Source organism: Protomyctophum parallelum, assembly GCF_964188405.1.
Source record: "Protomyctophum parallelum genome assembly, chromosome: 23".
Lineage (NCBI taxonomy): Eukaryota > Metazoa > Chordata > Actinopteri > Myctophiformes > Myctophidae > Protomyctophum > Protomyctophum parallelum.
This window is the reverse complement of record NC_139715.1, coordinates 32,983,190-33,005,548: the sequence shown is the minus strand read 5'-3', so window position 1 is coordinate 33,005,548 and position 22,359 is coordinate 32,983,190. Positions and strand designations below refer to the sequence as shown.

General features: G+C 47.5%; 1 protein-coding gene across 1 annotated transcript in view; it reads left to right on the top strand.

Moving 5' to 3' along the window:
• The window catches only part of dusp27 (dual specificity phosphatase 27), an 18,569-nt gene extending 5,049 nt beyond the window's left edge, over positions 1 to 13,520 (top strand). Inside the window, exons 5-8 of the mRNA XM_083758975.1 lie at positions 706 to 917; positions 5,763 to 6,044; positions 8,848 to 9,403; positions 11,288 to 13,520. Coding sequence (XP_083615101.1) covers positions 706 to 917; positions 5,763 to 6,044; positions 8,848 to 9,403; positions 11,288 to 13,412 — 3,175 coding nt within the window. The 3' untranslated portion in view covers positions 13,413 to 13,520. The remainder of the gene's footprint in view (positions 1 to 705; positions 918 to 5,762; positions 6,045 to 8,847; positions 9,404 to 11,287) is intronic.
• Positions 13,521 to 22,359: the final 8,839 nt, after the last annotated feature.

Sequence of the window (22,359 nt, the reverse complement as noted above, 5' to 3'; positions counted from 1 at the left end):
ACACACACACACACACGTTCACATTTAACGAGGAAATCATGAGCACAAACAGCATATGTAGATGCACAAACAATCATTTTGGATTTGTTTACAAGCATTGTGGGTTTGTTTACAAACATTAGATGTTTGTTTACAAAAATGGGTTTGTTCACAAACATTATGGGTTTGTTTACAAACATGTAGTGTGTGTTTACAAACATTTAGGGATTGTTTACAAACAGTTGACGTTTGTTTACACCATTTTGGGGTTTATTTACAAACAATTCAGATTAGTTTACAGACATTTTGGATTTGTTAACAAATAGTCATGAGGAGCTGACTTAGGCCAAGAACTAATTTCCAAAAAAAAGAATGACTTGGGTCCTCAAAACCCCTCAAAACCCACCTTTTCAAACTGCCCCCCCCCCCACACACACACACACACACACACACACACACACACACACACCCTTCTTGTTTGTCCTTCTTTTGATTTTGATTTCTAGTTTTTAACCTTTTAAACCTTTTTAAATAGTTTTAATAGTTTTCTAATAAATATGTCTGAACTTCTTTCTGTAAAGCGACTTTGGGTACCCAGAAAAGCGCTATATAAATCGTATATATTATTATTATTGTCATTAGCTTGAGAAGGTGACGATACAGTCCTTGTACAGTACAGTACAGCGCGGCTCACATGACGGCGGTCGCCGCCGCGTCTGCTTTCAGATCGGTGGCGGTCAACAAGGCGCGCCTGAAGCGCATGGGCATCACCCACGTCATCAACGCCGCCCACGGGACGGGCGTGTACACAGGCCCCGCCTTCTACGCCGGCCTCCAGTACCTGGGCATCGAGGTGGACGACTTCCCAGACTCGGACATCTCCGCGCACTTCAGGACCACGGCCGAGTTCCTGGACGAAGCCCTGCTCACACATAAAGGTCTGTCTGCATCAAGTGTTGTTTTCGTCGACTAAAACTAAGACGAAAAATGTTCGTCGACTACCTTTTTTCACTGACGAAAACTAAATGGAAACTAAATTAAGACTATGCTATGATGACTAAAACTAAGACTAAATATACTGACAATTTCGTCAACAAATAAAAACTAGACTAAAATGTTAGGAAGGGACTAGTGGACAACAGATCCAGTATAAGTCATTTTACACTTGGTTGCATGCTGAAAATAGCTGATCTACAAGCTCACAACGCGTCGCAGCGCGACGCGTTGTGAGCTTGTAGATCGGCTATTTTCAGCAAGTGTAAAGTAAGTCATTATGACGGCAACAAGGCCCGCAAAAATACATTTTAGTCGACTAAATCAACTGTAGATTTAGTCGACTAAAATCTTGTGACATTTAGTCGACTAAAACTAGACTAACACTAATACATTCCAGGTGACTAAAATGTGACTAAGACTAAGTGAAAACTATTCAGGAGACTATGACTAAAACTAAAATAGAAATTTGCTGCCAAAAACAACACTGGTCTGCATGGACTGACCTGTCTGTCTGTCTGCATGGACTGTCTGTCTGTCTGTCTGCATGGACTGACCTGTCTGTCTGTCTGCATGGACTGACTGTCTGTCTGCATGGACTGACTGTCTGTCTGCATGGACTGACCTGTCTGTCTGTCTGCATGGACTGACCTGTCTGTCTGCATGGACTGACCTGTCTGTCTGCATGGACTGACCTGTCTGTCTGCATGGACTGTCTGTCTGTCTGCATGGACTGTCTGTCTGTCTGCATGGACTGACTGTCTGTCTGCATGGACTGACTGTCTGTCTGCATGGACTGACCTGTCTGTCTGTCTGCATGGACTGACCTGTCTGTCTGCATGGACTGACCTGTCTGTCTGCATGGACTGACCTGTCTGTCTGCATGGACTGACCTGTCTGTCTGCATGGACTGTCTGTCTGTCTGCATGGACTGTCTGTCTGTCTGCATGGACTGTCTGTCTGTCTGCATGGACTGTCTGTCTGTCTGCATGGACTGTCTGTCTGTCTGCATGGACTGTCTGTCTGTCTGCATGGACTGTCTGTCTGTCTGCATGGACTGACTGTCTGTCTGCATGGACTGACCTGACTGTCTGTCTGCATGGACTGACCTGTCTGTCTGCATGGACTGACTGTCTGTCTGCATGGACTGACCTGTCTGTCTGCATGGACTGTCTGTCTGTCTGCATGGACTGACTGTCTGTCTGCATGGACTGACCTGTCTGTCTGTCTGCATGGACTGACTGTCTGTCTGCATGGACTGACCTGTCTGTCTGCATGGACTGACTGTCTGTCTGCATGGACTGACTGTCTGTCTGCATGGACTGACCTGTCTGTCTGTCTGTCTGTCTGCATGGACTGACCTGTCTGTCTGCATGGACTGACTGTCTGTCTGCATGGACTGACTGTCTGTCTGCATGGACTGACTGTCTGTCTGCATGGACTGACTGTCTGTCTGCATGGACTGACTGTCTGTCTGCATGGACTGACTGTCTGTCTGCATGGACTGTCTGTCTGTCTGCATGGACTGACTGTCTGTCTGCATGGACTGACTGTCTGTCTGTCTGCATGGACTGTCTGTCTGTCTGTCTGCATGGACTGACTGTCTGTCTGTCTGCATGGACTGACCTGTCTGTCTGTCTGCATGGACTGACCTGTCTGTCTGTCTGCATGGACTGACCTGTCTGTCTGCATGGACTGACCTGTCTGTCTGTCTGTCTGTCTGTCTGTCTGTCTGCATGGACTGACCTGTCTGTCTGCATGGACTGACCTGTCTGTCTGCATGGACTGACCTGTCTGTCTGTCTGCATGGACTGACCTGTCTGTCTGCATGGACTGACCTGTCTGTCTGTCTGCATGGACTGACTGTCTGTCTGCATGGACTGACCTGTCTGTCTGCATGGACTGACCTGTCTGTCTGCATGGACTGACCTGTCTGTCTGCATGGACTGACCTGTCTGTCTGCATGGACTGACTGTCTGTCTGTCTGCATGGACTGACCTGTCTGTCTGCATGGACTGACCTGTCTGTCTGTCTGCATGGACTGACTGTCTGTCTGCATGGACTGACCTGTCTGTCTGCATGGACTGACCTGTCTGTCTGTCTGTCTGCATGGACTGACCTGTCTGTCTGCATGGACTGACCTGTCTGTCTGTCTGCATGGACTGACCTGTCTGTCTGCATGGACTGACCTGTCTGTCTGCATGGACTGACCTGTCTGTCTGCATGGACTGACCTGTCTGTCTGCATGGACTGACCTGTCTGTCTGCATGGACTGACTGTCTGTCTGTCTGCATGGACTGACCTGTCTGTCTGTCTGCATGGACTGACTGTCTGTCTGCATGGACTGACCTGTCTGTCTGCATGGACTGACTGTCTGTCTGCATGGACTGACCTGTCTGTCTGCATGGACTGACCTGTCTGTCTGTCTGTCTGCATGGACTGACCTGTCTGTCTGCATGGACTGACCTGTCTGTCTGTCTGCATGGACTGACCTGTCTGTCTGCATGGACTGACCTGTCTGTCTGCATGGACTGACTGACTGTCTGTCTGCATGGACTGACCTGTCTGTCTGCATGGACTGACCTGTCTGTCTGCATGGACTGACTGACTGTCTGTCTGCATGGACTGACCTGTCTGTCTGCATGGACTGACTGTCTGTCTGCATGGACTGACTGTCTGTCTGTCTGCATGGACTGACTGTCTGTCTGTCTGCATGGACTGACCTGTCTGTCTGCATGGACTGACCTGTCTGTCTGTCTGCATGGACTGACCTGTCTGTCTGTCTGCATGGACTGACCTGTCTGTCTGTCTGCATGGACTGACCTGTCTGTCTGCATGGACTGACTGTCTGTCTGCATGGACTGACTGTCTGTCTGCATGGACTGACTGTCTGTCTGCATGGACTGACTGTCTGTCTGCATGGACTGACTGTCTGTCTGCATGGACTGACTGTCTGTCTGCATGGACTGACTGTCTGTCTGCATGGACTGACCTGTCTGTCTGTCTGTCTGCATGGGCTGACCTGTCTGTCTGCATGGACTGACCTCATGTTCTGACCTTTGACCTCATGTACTACAGTGTACTTTAACCGCTCCAATATCTTCCAGGCTGCGTTTTGGATCAAAACGAGCTTGATTTGCGGCTCATTTCTATAAACGAGAATTATTGTAAATAAATGTTTTGGGTGAATTAAATCTGATCAGTGATTAGACAGAGTTTTGTCAGCGCTTAGGAATGGAACACAAAGGGCAGGTCTACAGACCTGTATTTTAACATCAGTTATTATGGTGGTATTTTCTGAGGTGGTACTTCAGTATAAAAAGGTTGGATACTAATGAATTAAATAACATATGTGGGACATGTTACTGTACATAGCGATCTTACACTTCCTGTTTATCCGTTTCCGAATGAATAGGCTAAAACGGTACTTTTTCCACCGCTGCCTCTTGAAACCATTCGACGCAGAGGTTTTCTTGGCACGGGCATGATTTAATGTCATTCCAGGGGGCGGCTGTGGCTCAGGAGGTAGAGCAGGTCGTCCAATGATCCATTGGTCGGTGGTTCGAATCCCGGCTCCTCCTCCTCCCTGTCTACATGTGGAAGTGTCCTTTGGGCAAAGACACTGAACCCCACATTGCTCCCGATGTGCTGGATGGTGCCTTGCATGGCTTCCGCCGCAATCGGTGTGTGAATGTGTGTGTGAATGGGTGAATGTAATGCACAATGTAATGTAATACACAATCTATGTAAAGCGCCTTGGATAAAGGCGCTATATAAATGCACCATTTACCATTTACCATTAATTGCCCTCTCACAGGGGCAGCGGTGGCCGAACGGTTTGCGGAGCGGTCTTGATATCGGAAGGTCGCTAGTTCGTAACCGGACCGGCACGTTAAAATTACCACAAGTGCCCTTGAGCAAGGCATTGAACCCCTACCATGACATGTTCTATGAGCTGGGCCTGGCTGTAAACAAGTTCTTGAGCTTAGTCCAGTTACCCTGGGTAAACATAGTACCTTTCCTTTCCTTAGTCCAGTTACCCTGGGTAAACATAGTACCTTTCCTTTCCTTAGTCCAGTTACCCTGGGTAAACATAGTACCTTTCCTTTCCTTAGTCCAGTTACCCTGGGTAAACATAGTACCTTTCCTTTCCTTAGTCCAGTTACCCTGGGTAAACATAGTACCTTTCCTTTCCTTAGTCCAGTTACCCTGGGTAAACATAGTACCTTTCCTTTCCTTTAGTCCAGTTACCCTGGGTAAACATAGTACCTTTCCTTTCCTTTCCTTAGTCCAGTTACCCTGGGTAAACATAGTACCTTTCCTTTCCTTAGTCCAGTTACCCTGGGTAAACATAGTACCTTTCCTTTCCTTAGTCCAGTTACCCTGGGTAAACATAGTACCTTTCCTTTCCTTAGTCCAGTTACCCTGGGTAAACTAGTACCTTTCCTTTCCTTAGTCCAGTTACCCTGGGTAAACATATAGTACCTTTCCTTTCCTTAGTCCAGTTACCCTGGGTAAACATAGTACCTTTCCTTTCCTTAGTCCAGTTACCCTGGGTAAACATAGTACCTTTCCTTAGTCCAGTTACCCTGGGTAAACTAGTACCTTTCCTTTCCTTAGTCCAGTTACCCTGGGTAAACATATAGTACCTTTCCTTTCCTTAGTCCAGTTACCCTGGGTAAACATAGTACCTTTCCTTTCCTTAGTCCAGTTACCCTGGGTAAACATAGTACCTTTCCTTAGTCCAGTTACCCTGGGTAAACATAGTACCTTTCCTTTCCTCTCCTCAGGCAAGGTGCTGGTGGACTCCATGATGGGCGTGAGTCGCTCGGCCGTCCTGGTGGCCGCCTACCTGATGATCTTCCAGGGCATGAGCATCATGGAGGCGCTGGGCGCCCTGCGACAGAAGAGGGCCGTCTGCCCCAACGAGGGCTTCCTCAAGCAGCTGCGCGAGCTCAACGAGACGCTGATGGAGGAGCGCGACGACGACGACGACACCCTCAGCCAGTGCTCCGTCATCGACGCGCGGCAACGCGCGCGCATCTTCGGCGACGTCGAACCCGAAGAGGACGGTAAGGGGCTGGATAACGATGATCATTATTATCACCGTGATATAGGAAACGATCACGATAGTCAATCGTAGCGTGGAGATTTAACCCATTTTCACCTGAGATCAGATTCTAAAAAATGTCTTCTACATCCTGACGGTTTTCTGAAAAAGCTATGTTTCTATGTCAGTCGTTCTTTGCAGACCTACAAGCTCGTAGCGCGCCACCGAGCGGCGCGCTATGAGCTTGTAGATCTGCTATTTTTCAATAGCTAAAGCATGACATAATGCCAACACTGGGTTCCCGCCCAGAATGGGTTAAAAGGAGCTGCAACATGCATTTTAAAACTGTTTTAATATTATAATATCATATTGTTTATGGTTTTTTGTTTTATTTAATGTGTATTTAACCAGCAAAAACACATTGAGACTTTGAGACTGTGGGCTGTATTTTGCGTGTCTTAAAGGACAACTTTAGTTTTTTTCAACCAAGGTTCATGTTTTAGGTTGTTATTAGAGAAACTAAAAGGTGAGTGTTCATTTTCTTTCATTTGCTGCTTTCTTTTGTTTTGGGGCATTCGAGCATGGGGCTAAATATGTATTTCTTTACAAAATATTATGGCGATTTATTATTTTATTATTTACTATAGTCCTAATAAACCCCAAGAAATGACATCTGACCACAAAAGATCACAGGATCTACTGAATGTGACAAACTGACATATTGAGCCTATACACACAGTGTGGCTTCCCCCAGTAGGTAGATCACATTCAGTAGATCCTGTGATCTTTTGTGGCCAGATGTAATTTCCTGGGGTTTATTAGGACTATAGTAAATAATACAAAAATAAATCACCATAAAATGTTGTAAAAAAATACATATTTAGCCCCATGCTCGAATGCCCCCGCCCCCCTGTCAAAAAGAGCTAAAATCCCTAAAACGAAAGAAAGCAGCAAATGAAAAGAAATTAAGACTCATCTTTTAGTTTCTCTAATAACAACCTAAAACATGAACCTTGGTTGAAAAAAACTAAAGTTGTCCTTTAAGTACCAGGTCTTATTCCCTAACTTGAGTAAACTAAAGACCTGGAGGCGTGGTCAATGCTCTTTGGCCACTCAGAATAGCCAAATGGCATCGACCACGCCTCCAGGTCTTTAGTTTACTCAAGTTAGGGAATAAGACCTGGTACTTAAGACACGCAAAATACAGCCCACAGTCTCTTTTCCAAGTGGGAACTGGCCAAGAGACAGAAATAAAATGACACTTCAATACCACATGGTACATGTCACATTACAGAACAGCAAAATGACAGAACAGCAAATGTCCCTCAAACATCAAACATAGGCCTATCACCACTGATATGCCGTTAACCAGTCCATGTCATTTCTGTCTGGCTTTTAAAGCAGTTTTAGCTGCAGTACCCACAATGTCCTGATGTGGTGGGGGCGCTGTGTATGCAAATTATATTCTCTGGCACACCCCACATCCCAGCTACTCCCCTCCCACATCTCATTATAATAAGGCCCACCCCCTCCCCTCCCACAGTCTCCAAAGACCATGCAAATTTGGAACTGAAGAGGGGGAGGGATTATACAAAGTAGGGAGATAGATACCTATGACATCACGAGTAGCACCAAATCAGTTGGACATAAAACATAAAAACCCAAATGTTAAGCAGTGTAGGCCTATGTGTTCAACAACACACAAACACATCCATGCAAAAATAACACCGACAGCTATGAGGTGACGAAAGCTTGCCATCCTTAGCAACGGCGCCTGATGGAGGGGAAAGGAACTGGTTGGAATAACGTGTTCCTTCCACGCGCTACGTCCAACCAGGGAAACTCCCCCCCTGTCAGGTGCAAAGGAGCAACTTGGACACTCAGGCATGAAGGAAGCATGAGTTCAAGTCCGTTGCTCTCCCCTTGTCCCCCATATATGGGGACTAGGTTGGTCTCCCCTTGTCCCCCATATATGGGGACTAGGTTGGTCTCCCCTTGTCCCCCATATATGGGGACTAGGTTGGTCTCCCCTTGTCCCCCATATATGGGGACTAGGTTGGTCTCCCCTTGTCCCCCATATATGGGGACTAGGTTGGTCTCCCCTTGTCCCCATATATGGGGACTAGGTTGGTCTCCCCTTGTCCCCCATATATGGGGACTAGGTTGCTCTCCCCTTGTCCCCCATATATGGGGACTAGGTTGGTCTCCCCTTGTCCCCCATATATGGGGACTAGGTTGGTCTCCCCTTGTCCCCCATATATGGGGACTAGGTTGGTCTCCCCTTGTCCCCCATATATGGGGACTAGGTTGGTGGAGGGTGTGTAGAGCCCAGGATCACATTAGATGATTGACACAGGGGTGAAAAATGGGTTACAAAATCGTGGGATAAAAAAATAATAATAACAGTGACCTGTCCTTATGGTCCCCTTCCCAGAGGACGAGGACACGGACATGTTACATGTTACATGGGGTGGTATGTTACATGTATGTGACCTGTCCTTTCGGTCCCCTTCCCAGAGGACGAGGACACAGACATGTTACATGTTACATGAGGTGGTATGTTACATGTATGTGACCTGTCCTTATGGTCCCCTTCCCAGAGGACGAGGACACGGACATGTTACATGTTACATGTTACATGGGGTGGTATGTTACATGTGTGTGACCTGTCCTGTTGGTCCCCTTCCCAGAGGACGGGGACACAGACATGTTACATGTTACATGAGGTGGTATGTTACATGTTACATGTTACATGAGGTGGTATGTTACATGTTACATGTTACATGGGGTGGTATGTTACATGTGTGTGACCTGTCCTTTCCCAGAGGACGGGGACACGGATGAGGACGAGGAGCAGAGCATGGTGGGCGTGAAGGCTCACTCCATCATGATGGAGGAGGAGGGCGACGACGCCGCCAGCCTGATGAGCAGCGTGGCCAGCTCCGCCGCCGCCGACGCGCTCAAGAGCGGGACGATGGCGGCGTTGGCCCGGGCGCGGGCGCGCGGCTCGGGGAACCCGGCGGCAGGAGGACCCACGGAGGGCGGCGGCGGGGAGGAACTCGCAGCCCTGCCCGGGGGGGAAGGAAGGGGCGAGGAAGACGAGGAGGAGGAGGAGGAGGACGGCGTGGACGGCATGATCCGCGAGTGGCAGCGGCGCAACGAGAGGTACCAGAGCGAGGAGTGGTGGGAGGCGCAGCTCGACAGCGAGGCGGAGGACGACCTGGACTCGCTGCTCCTGGGAGGGAAGGGGAGGAGCCTGGGCGGCGGCCTGGGCGGCGACCTGGAGAGCGTCACCAGCGAGGACGTCCGCGCCGTCAAGGAGCGGGTGAAGCAGCGCCGCAACCGCCGCGGAGCCCCGTCGGAGGCCGCGTCCACCTCAAGGTTATTATAGCCCATTCTGACCTGAGATCAGATTCTAAACATGTCTTCTACATCCTGACAGTTTTCCATTCTGACCTGAGATCAGATTCTAAACATGTCTTCTACATCCTGACAGTTTTCCATTCTGACCTGAGATCAGATTCTAAACATGTCTTCTACATCCTGACAGTTTTCCATTCTGACCTGAGATCAGATTCTAAACATGTCTTCTACATCCTGACAGTTTTCCATTCTGACCTGAGATCAGATTCTAAAAATGTCTTCTACATTCTGACAGTTTTCCATTCTGACCTGAGATAAGATTCTAAACATTTTTCAAAAATAGCAGACCTACAAGCTCGTAGCTATGAGCTTGTAGGTCTGCTATTTTTAAATAGCAAAAACATAACGTAATGCTAACACCAAAAGGGGTTCCCGCCCAAAATGGGTTAAAGTTAACGAAAACAAACAAAAAAATATATATAAACATTTTCGTTTAATAACTGAAATGAATTGAATCAAACAAATATAAACAAACTGTATCAATGTAAACTGTATATAGTGTAACGAACAGAAATGATAGACAAAATGCCCTTAGTTTTAGTTTTTGTCAATTTATAAGATTTTGGGATATGAAATCTTAATGTATTTATTTTGACTGTACCAGTATTACACCAGCTGTCTGCACCACCATATGGCACCTTGTTTAACAAATAACCAGCTGTCTGCACCAGCATATGGCACCTTGTTTAGCAAATAACCAGCTGTCTGCACCACCATATGGCACCTTGTTTAAGAAATAACCAGCTGTCTGCACCACCATATGGCACCTTGTTTAACAAATAACCAGCTGTCTGCACCACCATATGGCACCTTGTTTAAGAAATAACCAGCTGTCTGCACCACCATATGGCACCTTGTTTAACAAATAACCAGCTGTCTGCACCACCATATGGCACCTTGTTTAACAAATAACCAGCTGTCTGCACCACCATATGGCACCTTGTTTAGCAAATAACCAGCTGTCTGCACCACCATATGGCACCTTGTTTAGCAAATAACCAGCTGTCTGCACCACCATATGGCACCTTGTTTAGCAAATAACCAGCTGTCTGCACCACCATATGGCACCTTGTTTAGCAAATAACCAGCTGTCTGCACCACCATATGGCACCTTGTTTAACAAATAACCAGCTGTCTGCACCACCATATGGCACCTTGTTTAGCAAATAACCAGCTGTCTGCACCACCATATGGCACCTTGTTTAACAAATAACCAGCTGTCTGCACCACCATATGGCACCTTGTTTAACAAATAACCCAAAGTATAAAAACACCACCATATGGCACCTTGTTTAGCAAATAACCCAAAGTATAAAAACAAGAATGACCAGTCATAACGGCCAGGTGCAGAAAGCTGTCGTTTATGAGCATCTACAGTATAGTGGGTTTGTACAGTATAACAGTTTGTACAGTATAACAGTTTGTACAGTATAACAGTTTGTACAGTATAACAGTTTGCCGCAGCCTCTGCCTCGGCTCAGGGCTTCACGTTGTGGCGTTCAGAGTATGGGGTTTTATGGGTAAGTCTCCCATTGGCTTAGAGGCAGCCTATAGAGACGAGGCAGCCAACCATGAAAACGTGTCGACTACGGTCGCTATACTAGCGGTAGTAGTGAATGTAGGCCAGGATGCTTTTTAAGCAGCTGGCTAAAACTAACAACTAACACTAATACAACTAAAACTATTACCACTTTCACATAATTAAAACTAACTAAATGAGCAAATCCACTCTAGAAGCTAATTGCAAACTAACTGAAATCAAAAGAAAAATGTTCAAAACGAACCAAAGCTAAACTAAAATGAAAGCTCTCTAAAAAAAACCCCTTCTGACTCCGCCTCCAGCTGCACCAGCTACTCCGACCTGTGGAAGCAGCGTCTGAGGGAGATCGAGGAGCAGGCGGCCGCCCGCTACCGCAAGAACGCCCCCGAGGAGGAGGAGAGCGAGGGGGGCGACGGGGGGCCCGGGGGGGGGCCGGGCAGGAGGATGGACGACGAGGTGGCCAGCATCATGTCGGACTCCTCCTCCATGTACAACTTCTGCCAGAAGAACAAGGAGAAGCTGACGCCGCTGGAGCGCTGGAGGGTCAAGAGGATCCAGTTCGGCTGGAACAAGAAGGGGGAGGACGGGGGAGACGGAGGCAGCTCCGTGGCCTCCTCCTCCTCGGGGCTCAGCGGGGCCAGCGGCGCCTCCTCCTCCCTGGAGGACGTCAACCTGACGGCCTACCAGACGTGGAAGCTGAAGCAGCAGCGGCGCCTCGGCCTCGGCGAGGACGGCGACAGCAGGGACGACGTCCTGGAGATGTCGCGCGTGGTGGACGACTCGGCCAAGGCCAAGCGGCGGCAGCAGCGCCGCGAGGAGGTGATGGAGCGCTCGCGCAAGAACCTGGAGGAGAGCCGGTCCATGTGCGGCTCCGGCTGGGAGTCGGAGAGCTGCGTCAGCGCCATCCCGCTGTCCGCCTTCTGGGCCGGCGCGGGCGTGGCCACCAACGGCCCGCCGAGCGGCGCCAACAACAACAACAACGACGACAACGTGTCCATGCTGAGCGGACGCTCCTCCAACATCTCCTCGGTGTCGCAGGCTCGCGGCGGGCGCCCGGCGGCGATGCCCACGCCGCCCATCTGCCCCATGCTGCCCGTGCCCACCGTTCAGGGCCCCGGCGGGGAGCCCATGGTCAACCTGGCCAGCATCCAGAACTGGATCGCCAGCGTGGTCTCGGAGACGCTGGTGCAGAGACAGAACGAGATGATGAGCCTTCCTCCGCCCTCGTGCGCCGGGTCGGTGCTCAGCTATGGAGGCGGAGGCGCGTCCAGCGTGGTTTCGGGTCGCGGCGGCGGCGACGACAGACGCTCGGTGCTCAGCGGCGCGCCCTCCTCCTACGCCAGCGACCTGCCCCGTGCTCGCGCGGCGGCCGGCGGCCGGGCCGAGTCGGTCCTCTCCGGCAGCAGGTTCTCCAGCGCCTCCTCGGGCGTGAGATCCACGCTGGACTCCGCCTGCAGCGTGGCGTCCAAGAAGAAGCAGATCACCACCACCAGCGTGCCCCTCTTCAGCCTCTTCCAGGACCAGGTGGACCTGAAGAAGCTGGACGCCATGGAGAAGGAGATCAAGTCGGAGTTCAGGGACAAGATGGCGACCTACGAGAAGAAGAAGATCCTGGAGGACAACAGGCACAGCACGCTCTACAAGAAGAAGAAGCCCAAGGAGGACGAGGAGGACGAGGAGGAGGCGGACGAGAGGAAGAGGCGAGAGGAGGACTTCCTGGAGGAGGCCAAGAAGAAGGTGGAGAAACCGAAGCGCTCCTACGGCCTGTCGGGGTGCCTGAACCTCAGCACGGCGCTGGAGAAAGGCAAGGAGACCAACATCGACGACTGGCTGCGGAGCGTCCGGCCTCCCCCCAGGAAGGCCGACCCCCCGGAGGAGGACCCTTACTACGACGACCTCGACGGCTCCGCCTCCCAGTTCGACTCCTCCAGCCGGAGAGCCTCGTACGCCATCCAAGAGGAGGAGGAGGAAGAGGGGTACGGCGGCGGCGGCGGTATCAGGTCCCGCTACAGGTCGAGCCCCGAGCCGCCGCTTTACCGGAGGACGCCGCTGGACGCGGAGTCGTCGCCGCCCTCATCAAACGGGTTCTCTGGCGGCTACGGGGGGCGAGCGGCGGGCCGGTCGTCCTACGGCGCACCGCCCCCCGACGACGGGACGACGGACGGCGGCTACGGCGACTTCTCCACAAAGAGGAAGTACGGCCACCTCTCGCCCAATCATCACGGAGAAGGCACGGAGACGGAAGCCAGACCAAACAGGAGGGCGGAGGCCGAGGAGGAGGAGGAGGAGGACGTGGAGGCCTTCATCACGCAGACCAGACAGAGGGTCAGAGCCCGGGCGCTCGCCGAGGCCCAGGACGACGAGGTGCTCTCGGCCTGGAGGGAGCAACAGGAGACGAAGTCGCGGAGTAGGAGTGAAGAATCTTAACGCATTAATTCTGACCTGAGATCAGATTCTAAAAAATGTCTGTTTTGAAAATGACGGTTTTCAGAAAAAGCTGTGTTTCTACGTCTGTCGTTCTTCGATTTTTTTCAAAAATAGCAGACCTACAAGCTCATAGCGCGCCACTCGGTGGCGCGCTATGAGCTTGTAGATCTGCTGTTTTTCAATAGCTAAAGCATAATGTAATGCTAACACCAAAATGGGTTCCCGCCCCAAAATGGGTTAACGCACACGGACGCAATGACACAGAAAAAAAGGACACTTTTCCTCCGGGGTTGAACTGGTTCTGTGCCCCCCCCCCCCCCCCCCCCCCCCCCGCGCCTAGTTTTGAACCAAATGTCTTCCTATAAATCCCTAAAAGTAGTTGGTTCTGAACCGGAACCAAAAGAATACTTCTTCTTCTTCTTGCCCTCAAGTGGGAAACAAAGTGAACGTGTCACTGTTCACGTTGGAAGATGCAGATGTGACATAATAAACCATCATAAAAAAATTAATAAGAATAGAACCAGTTCTAATAGAATCAAAGTTCTATTGGGTGGGAAAGGGCGCTCAGTGAATGAAAGCTAACCCGACGACAGTAACGTTTCCAGAATCTCCAGAAAAAAATGGGACAGGAGCTTATTATTCCTGAAGTCTTTTAGCTGCTGCTAATTCATGTTCACATTCTCCCCCCTGATTCTTGTCTTCTTTCAGTTTTACCAGAGTAAGCACTATGAAACATAACACACAGAGTTCTCCATCCCTAATGTCTTTTGAACTGAGGACTTTTTAAGATAAAATGATTTGTTTGATCACAGGACGGACACACCGTATCACATTATGTTTAAAGGTACTGTATATTCAGTGATTTCACTTAATTCAAACACTTAATATTTTTTTGTTTTGTTGTGATAATCCTCTCTACTATAGAGTGTGCTGACCATATAAGGAGTTCCTCCCTGTCCCCAGTTAACCCTTGGGGGTCGTTTTTGGCTCTCTATCCTGATTGGATGAAAGGCTTAGGTCCCCCAGCCAAAAACGAAACCCAAGGTTTTTTGAGTGAAATCACTGAATATACCTTTAATATACAGTAGCCATTAAATATAAATGAAACATAATACAAAAGAGAAAACACCTTTTTATAGATTACTGTGATGTTAGTTAGTGTGAATGCGATGCCATTATGGCAATGATAATACACACCGAATGCACACTTCAATGATAATACACACCGACTGCACACTTCTCAACAAAGACACTGCACCATTTATTAATGACGTTGTCAAGCCCATTTCTATTGTTTTGGTATTTTATTATTGATAAATAAATGTTCTGAATACGTGACCAGTCCAATCTTTTTGTCTTTTTTTGATTGATTTAATAATTTATTTGTCAGAAATGTAAACGGCACCCGGTAAAGTAAGATCTTCAGTTCAGTCCCGTTTATTTTAGTACATCAAATACACAAAACATAGAAATAAGAAAACATAGTAAAACATAGTCAAATCAAATGTTCATAGCTATAAATCATCAGGAAGAGATAGAAATAAATTAAATAAAACACAGTATTTTAAAAACACAGGCCAGACATGAGGGTAAGAAGTTCAGTCACACGAGAGAGACTCAGTCCCACTGGGAGGAGACCCCCGGGGCAGACCAAGGACCACGTCCCACTGGGAGGAGACCCCCGGGGCAGACCAAGGCGCAGTTGGAGGAAACGCATCGACTCACTGGCCTTGGAACGTCTCGGGATCCCCCCAGGAGGAAGTCACTAATGTTGCTCTGGAGGAGAGGGAAGTCTGGAGCTCTCTGGTGGAGCTGTTGCCCCCGAGACCCGACTACGGATAAGCGGTTGAAGATGGAGGGATGGATGGAGGGATGGAGGCCGGACACGGTGTACATAATAATGGTTTCAATAACACTAGGGTGAAAGGTAGTGCAAAGAGAAAAGATGGGTTTTTAGCCCAGATTAAAAAAGGCTCACAGAGATATTTGGTATATATGTTTTATAACACAAATATTATCTTTTCACATTCAGGACAGCAGACAAATTCATTGGGGGTCCTTGACATGAACATAGGGGGTCCTTGACATATTTGAGAAACACTGGTTAAAACAACTTTGGATTTGTTCACAAACATTATGGGTTGTTTACAAACATGTAGGGTGTGTTTACAAACATTTATGGATTGTTTACAAACAGTTGACGTTTGTTTACAACATTTTGGGTTTTGTTTACAAACATGGATTTGTTTACAAATAGTTTGCATTTGTTTACAGGCATTTTGTGTTTGTTGATAAACATTGTGTATTTGCTTATGAACATTTTGTGTTTGTTTACAGACATTTTGAGAGAGAGGCTGTGAGTCAATCACGGATACAGGAAGCATCGCCGTCTCCTCCAGAATGCGAATGATCACAAAGCAACTACACTAACTAACAAAACATAACAAAACAAGCCCCCCAAAAAACACACATATTTACAAGTGACTTTACAGAAAAACAAGCCCAAAGTCGCTAATAATAAGCAGACATAAACCCTAATAATAAGCAGACATAAACCCTAATAATAAGCAGACATAAACCCTAATAATAAGCAGACATAAACCCTAATAATAAGCAGACATAAACCCTAATAATAAGCAGACATAAACCCTAATAATAAGCAGACATAAACCCTAATAATAAGCAGAAGTAGACCCTAATAATAAGCAGACATAAACCCTAATAATAAGCAGACATAAACCCTAATAATAAGCAGACGTAGACCCTAATAATAAGCAGACATAAACCCTAATAATAAGCAGACATAAACCCTAATAATAAGCAGACATAAACCCTAATAATAAGCAGACATAAACCCTAATAATAAGCAGACATAAACCCTAATAATAAGCAGACATAAACCCTAATAATAAGCAGACGTAAACCCTAATAATAAGCAGACGTAGACCCTAATAATAAGCAGACATAAACCCTAATAATAAGCAGACATAAACCCTGGCATCAACAGCGAGTATCTGGTTCATAATGTGTGTACACTAACGATGTACCACTGAAGTGAGTCTCAGATAAGCATTGCATGAGTTTGTAGTGCCATCTAGTGGATAAAACCTGTAATAGTTTTCTCCATAGATGACTGTTGAAAAGTAGCCCCTCCTATGCCCAGCTCGATGATTTGTTTGGCTGAGCACGGAATGTGATGTACGATGATAAGAGCGTCCCTCACTTCACACAAGTGTGGTTTTTTTTCCTTTTAAAGCTTTGCCACTGCTTCACATGTAGGTTACCAGAGGCGTGTGCGCCTGTGGCGTGTTCATGTCGGTAACAAGACAACTCACCCTGTTTCTGTTTTCCTCCCAGAATTCTCCCCAGTGAGGGGTGGGAGAGGCTGGACAGCAGACGGCTGGACTTTGAATTTCTCTAACTATAAACTTTCATGACAGCAGCAGACAGCCATACAAATATAATTTATGAAAAGCTACTACAGTAAAGTCTGTTCACAGAAGTTGTTGTAGGATATGTGGGGATTATCTGACGAGGTACCATTTGAGTTGGCAAAACCTTACATTATACTAAATAATACTAAATTGTTTATAGGGTCAATATAAGTAAAATAATATAGCCTTTCCACCGGAGTATCTTTTTATTTTTTTCCTAAAAGAATACAAACAGCCAATAGCATATTACAAAGTTATCCCCCTCACTGGGGAAAACTCCGGGAGGAAAAAGCACCGGGGTGAGTTATCCAGTATTCCTCATGTCTAACTAGAGTGTCTGTTTTGCTGATCCTGGGATCCCATGGGCGCTGGTGGGACGCTTGTTTTACAACGCCGGCTACTACTAGTAGGGCGGGGTTATATAACCTCACAGAAACTATGCATAAAATCTAATGACCTTTAGGCCTACCTAGGCTACTGAAACTATTTCGTTTTAATCTAGTCTTAGCCAAATAAATATGAATAGCCTACTGGCATAAAATAAACTAAAACACAATTGCCCAGACTCTTCTTCAACAAACATTCTTAACCCTAACCTGTAAAAAAAAAGCGCCCCATCAGCGACCATTGACTCCCAAAAGTAAGCCTGCCTTGCCGATCCATGAGGCCCATAGGGCAGGAGCCTATCTCCTGTTTCTGTAGCCATGAGGCCCATAGGGGCAGGAGCCTATCTCCTGTTTCTGTAGCCATGAGGCCCATAGGGGCAGGAGCCTATCTCCTGTTTCTGTAGCCATGAGGCCCATAGGGGCAGGAGCCTATCTCCTGTTTCTGTAGCGTGAGGCAGCTTGATGTACTTTCTTGGCATATGTTTTCAAATGGGGGTCCGCGGGCTAATGAGGATCATTTTGGGGGTCCTTGACATGAAGAAGTTGGGGAACCACTGCAGTAGCCTATAGGACGGTAAACAGGATTCTACCAGAGACATTAAAATGTATGTAGCCTACAATAGTAGGCTATAATAGTCCTTGTGATAAATAACATCAAATCAAACTGGTAAAATGTGCACTACTGACTTTATTGCACTTTTAAAGCTCAATATATATTCTTCTGAGCACAGTAGCTCTCACAAACCTGTTGACTTAAAAAAAAAAAGTTAATTAGGCAAGTGTCTAGTGTCAGCAGCCATGTAGCCAATTCACTTTTTAATTACATTGCAATAGATGAATAATTGATAACCTTTTCACAAAAGTGGGTTGAAAATATACAGCAAAAATATATCTTGGTCATACTATCTTTAAATTAATTAGGCTTATTACTATCTTTAAGTATATTATCAGTTAAATAATATGGACATTACTTCAGAACTTGGTTAAATGATGTAGCATTGTAGCCTATGCGTTTTTTTTTAGGGGCGCTCGCCCCTCCTATGCCTAGCTTTGAGTGTTTTTGTAAACACAAACATTGAAGACAAAAGTGACAAAGATGCAAATTGTGATTGGCCGTAATGAGATAATGTGTGATGTTAAGAGCGCCCCTCACTTCAAACGGGTGTGATTTATTTTTATATCCATAATGTAAGGCTGTATGAAAACTTAACTATTCCACTCCACACACATAATATTCATTCTAGGGATGTCCCGATTTCCGATCACGTGATCATATCGGGACAACCCTAGTCCTAGTGTATATCCATAGGTGACTCCATAAGCCATAAGCAGTACAGTATATAGGCTTTAAGTGGTTAAACATTACCCAACGAGCAATCATCAACACTCATTCCATGAACTTGTTCTCAAACTCGTCTATCCTCTGTTTGGTGTTGCCTCTCCGGATCCGTCGGTACGACACAGTTTTGTACTTTGAGGCCGCGTCCTCTCCTTGGCTTCCGTCCGTCTTGTCGTCGTCGCCTGCTGCCGCGGCGGTCTCGCCGTTCAGCTCGTGAGAGCCCGATGGGGGCGGGGCCTCTTCTTGCGGCGGCGGCCTCTCTTCCGCGGCGGCGGTGCTTCCGCGGCGGGGCCGGGGTTCTGGCGCTCTGGCTGGTGGCTCCTCCTCCTCCCCGCCGGTTGAATTCTGCGTTGGCCTTGCCTGTTTGTCCCCTTTTGGCCCCGTGGCCTTCCCGGTCACAGGCCAAGGGGGGGGCATGGCGGCGACCCCCGTGCCACATTGACCGGTGGCGGCGTCCATCGGTGTCACTTTCTGAGCCGGCGGGGTTGAAGTGCGGTCTGATAACACTGGGGGGGGAAGAACGAACAAAGAGAAACCATTAAAGACGTGATGTGGACATCTAAAAGAGGAGGAAGAAATCTAAACATAATTGCTCCATTGAAATAGAAATTGATAATTCAAAATATGCTCCTCATTGACTTAAATTTTACGCTGAAACGGCTCTCAAAGTCACTGTTTTACTATGATAATATAGAACACCACCAAACCCAGTAGGCCTACTGTTTTTTTTTTTTCAATAAACATTTTAACTTCCTGTTGATTTTTACTATTTGAAGATCTGGATCCGGATCCACTGATCCAGTCCGTGCTTTCCTCCTAATAAAAACGGCAAAATCAACAGGAAGTTACCATTTGGTGATGCTCTATATTTGTTTGTTTATGTACTAAAACAGTGACTTTGAGAGCTGTTTCAGCGTACAATGTAAGTCAATGAGGAGCATATTTTGAATGATCAATTTCTAATCAATGGAGCATTTTTTTTTTTTTTCCTTGTCCACATTTGGAGTTACATCATGGACATTAGGTAACTACACAGCCCAAACCTCTACCAAAGTGGCCTTGCACTTTAATGAGGATGTTAGTTTGAATGTGTTTTGCAACTTGCACGATAATCCCAACAGGCTACTTATTCTGCGTGGCGGTTGACTGAGCATTGACTGTGGAATTTTAATTGGTTTTTAATGAGTGAGTGCATTATCTCACATGCCTGATTTCACAACATGTTCCATGTAGCATTCATAAGTTACATAACGTATATTTACATTATAGCCAGAGCACTTCTGATGAATGTTAACCGTCTAAAATCAAATAAAACAAACATATTTCACAGCTTTTCAATACATAATCAACAAACACAAATACATAAATGACATATCATTCTTCCCTGTAAATCTCAATAATACCTTCTTTTTGGGAGACAGTTTTTTCGGGTAGAATATCTTTGGCCTTGTCTTCAAGAGATGGTGTAGTTTTACCTGGTGGCAGGGGCGTAAACTATAAGTACATGTACTCAAGTATACTGTATTTAAGTAACATTTTGAGGTACTTTTAATGGTATCCGGAGAACTTGCCAGTTTACCAACTCGCCGCGATTTAGTGCATTTTAGTTTTAATTGTATTGAATAGAGAGAGAGAGAGAGAGAGAGAGAGAGAGAGAGAGAGAGAGAGAGAGAGAGAGAGAGAGAGAGAGAGAGAGAGAGAGAGAGAGAGAGAGAGAGAGAGAGAGAGAGAGAGAGAGAGAGAGAGAGAGAGAGAGAGAGAGAGAGAGAGAGAGAGAGAGAGAGAGAGAGAGAGAGAGAGAGAGAGAGAGATAGTTGTTTAGAGTTAACACTAGAGAAAGTAGGAATGCTAAAAGTTTAAACACCAAAGTACTGAAACAATGTAATTCATTAGTAAACAATATCCTGAAATGGTAGGCCTACTTTATCATTGCTATTCACATACTCACCTTTTTATCATCATCTAGATGACCATTTAATTTGATCACTTTGGAAATGAACTATAACATATGTGAGTTTGACATACTGTACTACACTAAGACAGCATGTTAGCATACATAATGATGAAGACATTGATGAAGAATCTTCGCCAAGGCGACTTGATAAACTGGTGAGTTATCCGGTATTCCTTTTACTTTACTGGAGTATTTTCCAATTCCCAATAGCCTTCATACTTTATACTTCTACAGCACTAGATCTCCGATCCTAATATTGTATACTTTTACACCACACTACATTTATTTGAAAAGTTCAGTTACTATAGTTGCTTTTACAAAACAACACATTACCTGCTTCATTTTGGCCATTTGAAAACAGCAGATCTACAAGCTACAAGGTAGCCTAACAGCAGATCTACAAGCTTACAAGGTAGCCTACTTTTCAGACACATTTTGAAACCCAAACGGGGAAAAGAAATGAAGTACTTTTCCCAGCGCTGCCTGGCGGTTCGGCTGGCTGTTGGGTTCCCGTGACACTTCCTTGCTGTTCTGCAGGAGGCGATGTCGGGACACCGCCGTCGACCTTGCCGCTTGGGGTCGCGGATGATGACGGTGGCGTGTTCGGTTCAGTCCCCGATCCACGCGTGGTCTCGGCTAGCGGAGCTGACGGTACCGCTGCCGCCGCTTGGGCGTTGGATGTGCTCGGATCAGGACGAGCGGCGACCGACGGAGACGTTGTCCCGCTGTGCCCGGTGGCCTGAGCGTCGCCACTGCCGTGTGGCGGAGCCGGCGCGGCAGGCTCCTCCGAACCCCCGCCAGACAAAGAAGTGTCCCCTCTCTCATTGTCATTGCTCGGCGATGCGGGGCAAACCTCCTCCCCGCCGCTGTGGGTTCTGCCAGCCGCGTCCCCGACGTTTTGGGGACACGTGGGGGCCTCGCTCCCCTGTCCCGTGGTGTTGTTGTTGTTGCCGTTGCTGGCTCCGGCGAAGCACGAGTGATCAGCAGACACTTCGGGGGCCTCCGTGTCACCGCTGTGCTGCTGCACGGGGGAAGGCTGGCATGAATCAGAGCCGGCACGCTCCATAGCAGGCTTCACCTCCTCCCCCGCCATCTTCCCTCGCTCCCTCTCTCCCTCCTTGCCCTCTCCCCGCTCCTTTGTCCCTTCTCCTATCTGTTTGATAGACTTCGATATGTCTGGCTCCCTCTCTCCTGCTTTGCAGTCTTTTTCCACTTTGTCCGTTCTCTCCATCATCACTTGACCTGCTCCTCCTTCCCTCCCCACCACGACTGCTTCCTTTTTCTCCACTTGTTTTTCCTTGCTCTCCGTCTTCTGGGCCCCAGGGGAAGAGGTCTCTGGGCAACGGGGAGAGATATCTGCAGGGCAACAAGAGATCTGTCCCCCTGGAGAAGAGATATCTGCGCAACAGGAAGAGATCTTTGGGCAACAAGAGATCTCGCCCCCAGGGGAGAGACCTTCTACTTCCACCTCTTTCTCTACTTCTCCTTCATCTTCATTCTCTTTAACTCCCAGATCGTCGTCGTCGTCAACCTCTGACCCTCTTTCGGTTGAAGTGACTCTGACCACCTGTTGTTCCCGCTCTGTTCCTCCGTCCTCTCTCCTGACCTCGACCCCGCTCCCAGATTCCCTCTCGTTCCCTGCGCGCCTTCCCTCTCCTCCTTCCCCTCTCTCCATCTGTATCTCTTTCTCTCCTACATTCCCTGGCCCTCTATCTTCTTCTGCTCCTACTTCTTCTTCTTCACGCTCAGCTTGGTCTTCTCGCCTCCTGCCTGCCTCTGACTGGCTCTCACTCACCATCTCTCCTTCTTTGCCCTCTGACCCTATGACCTCCTC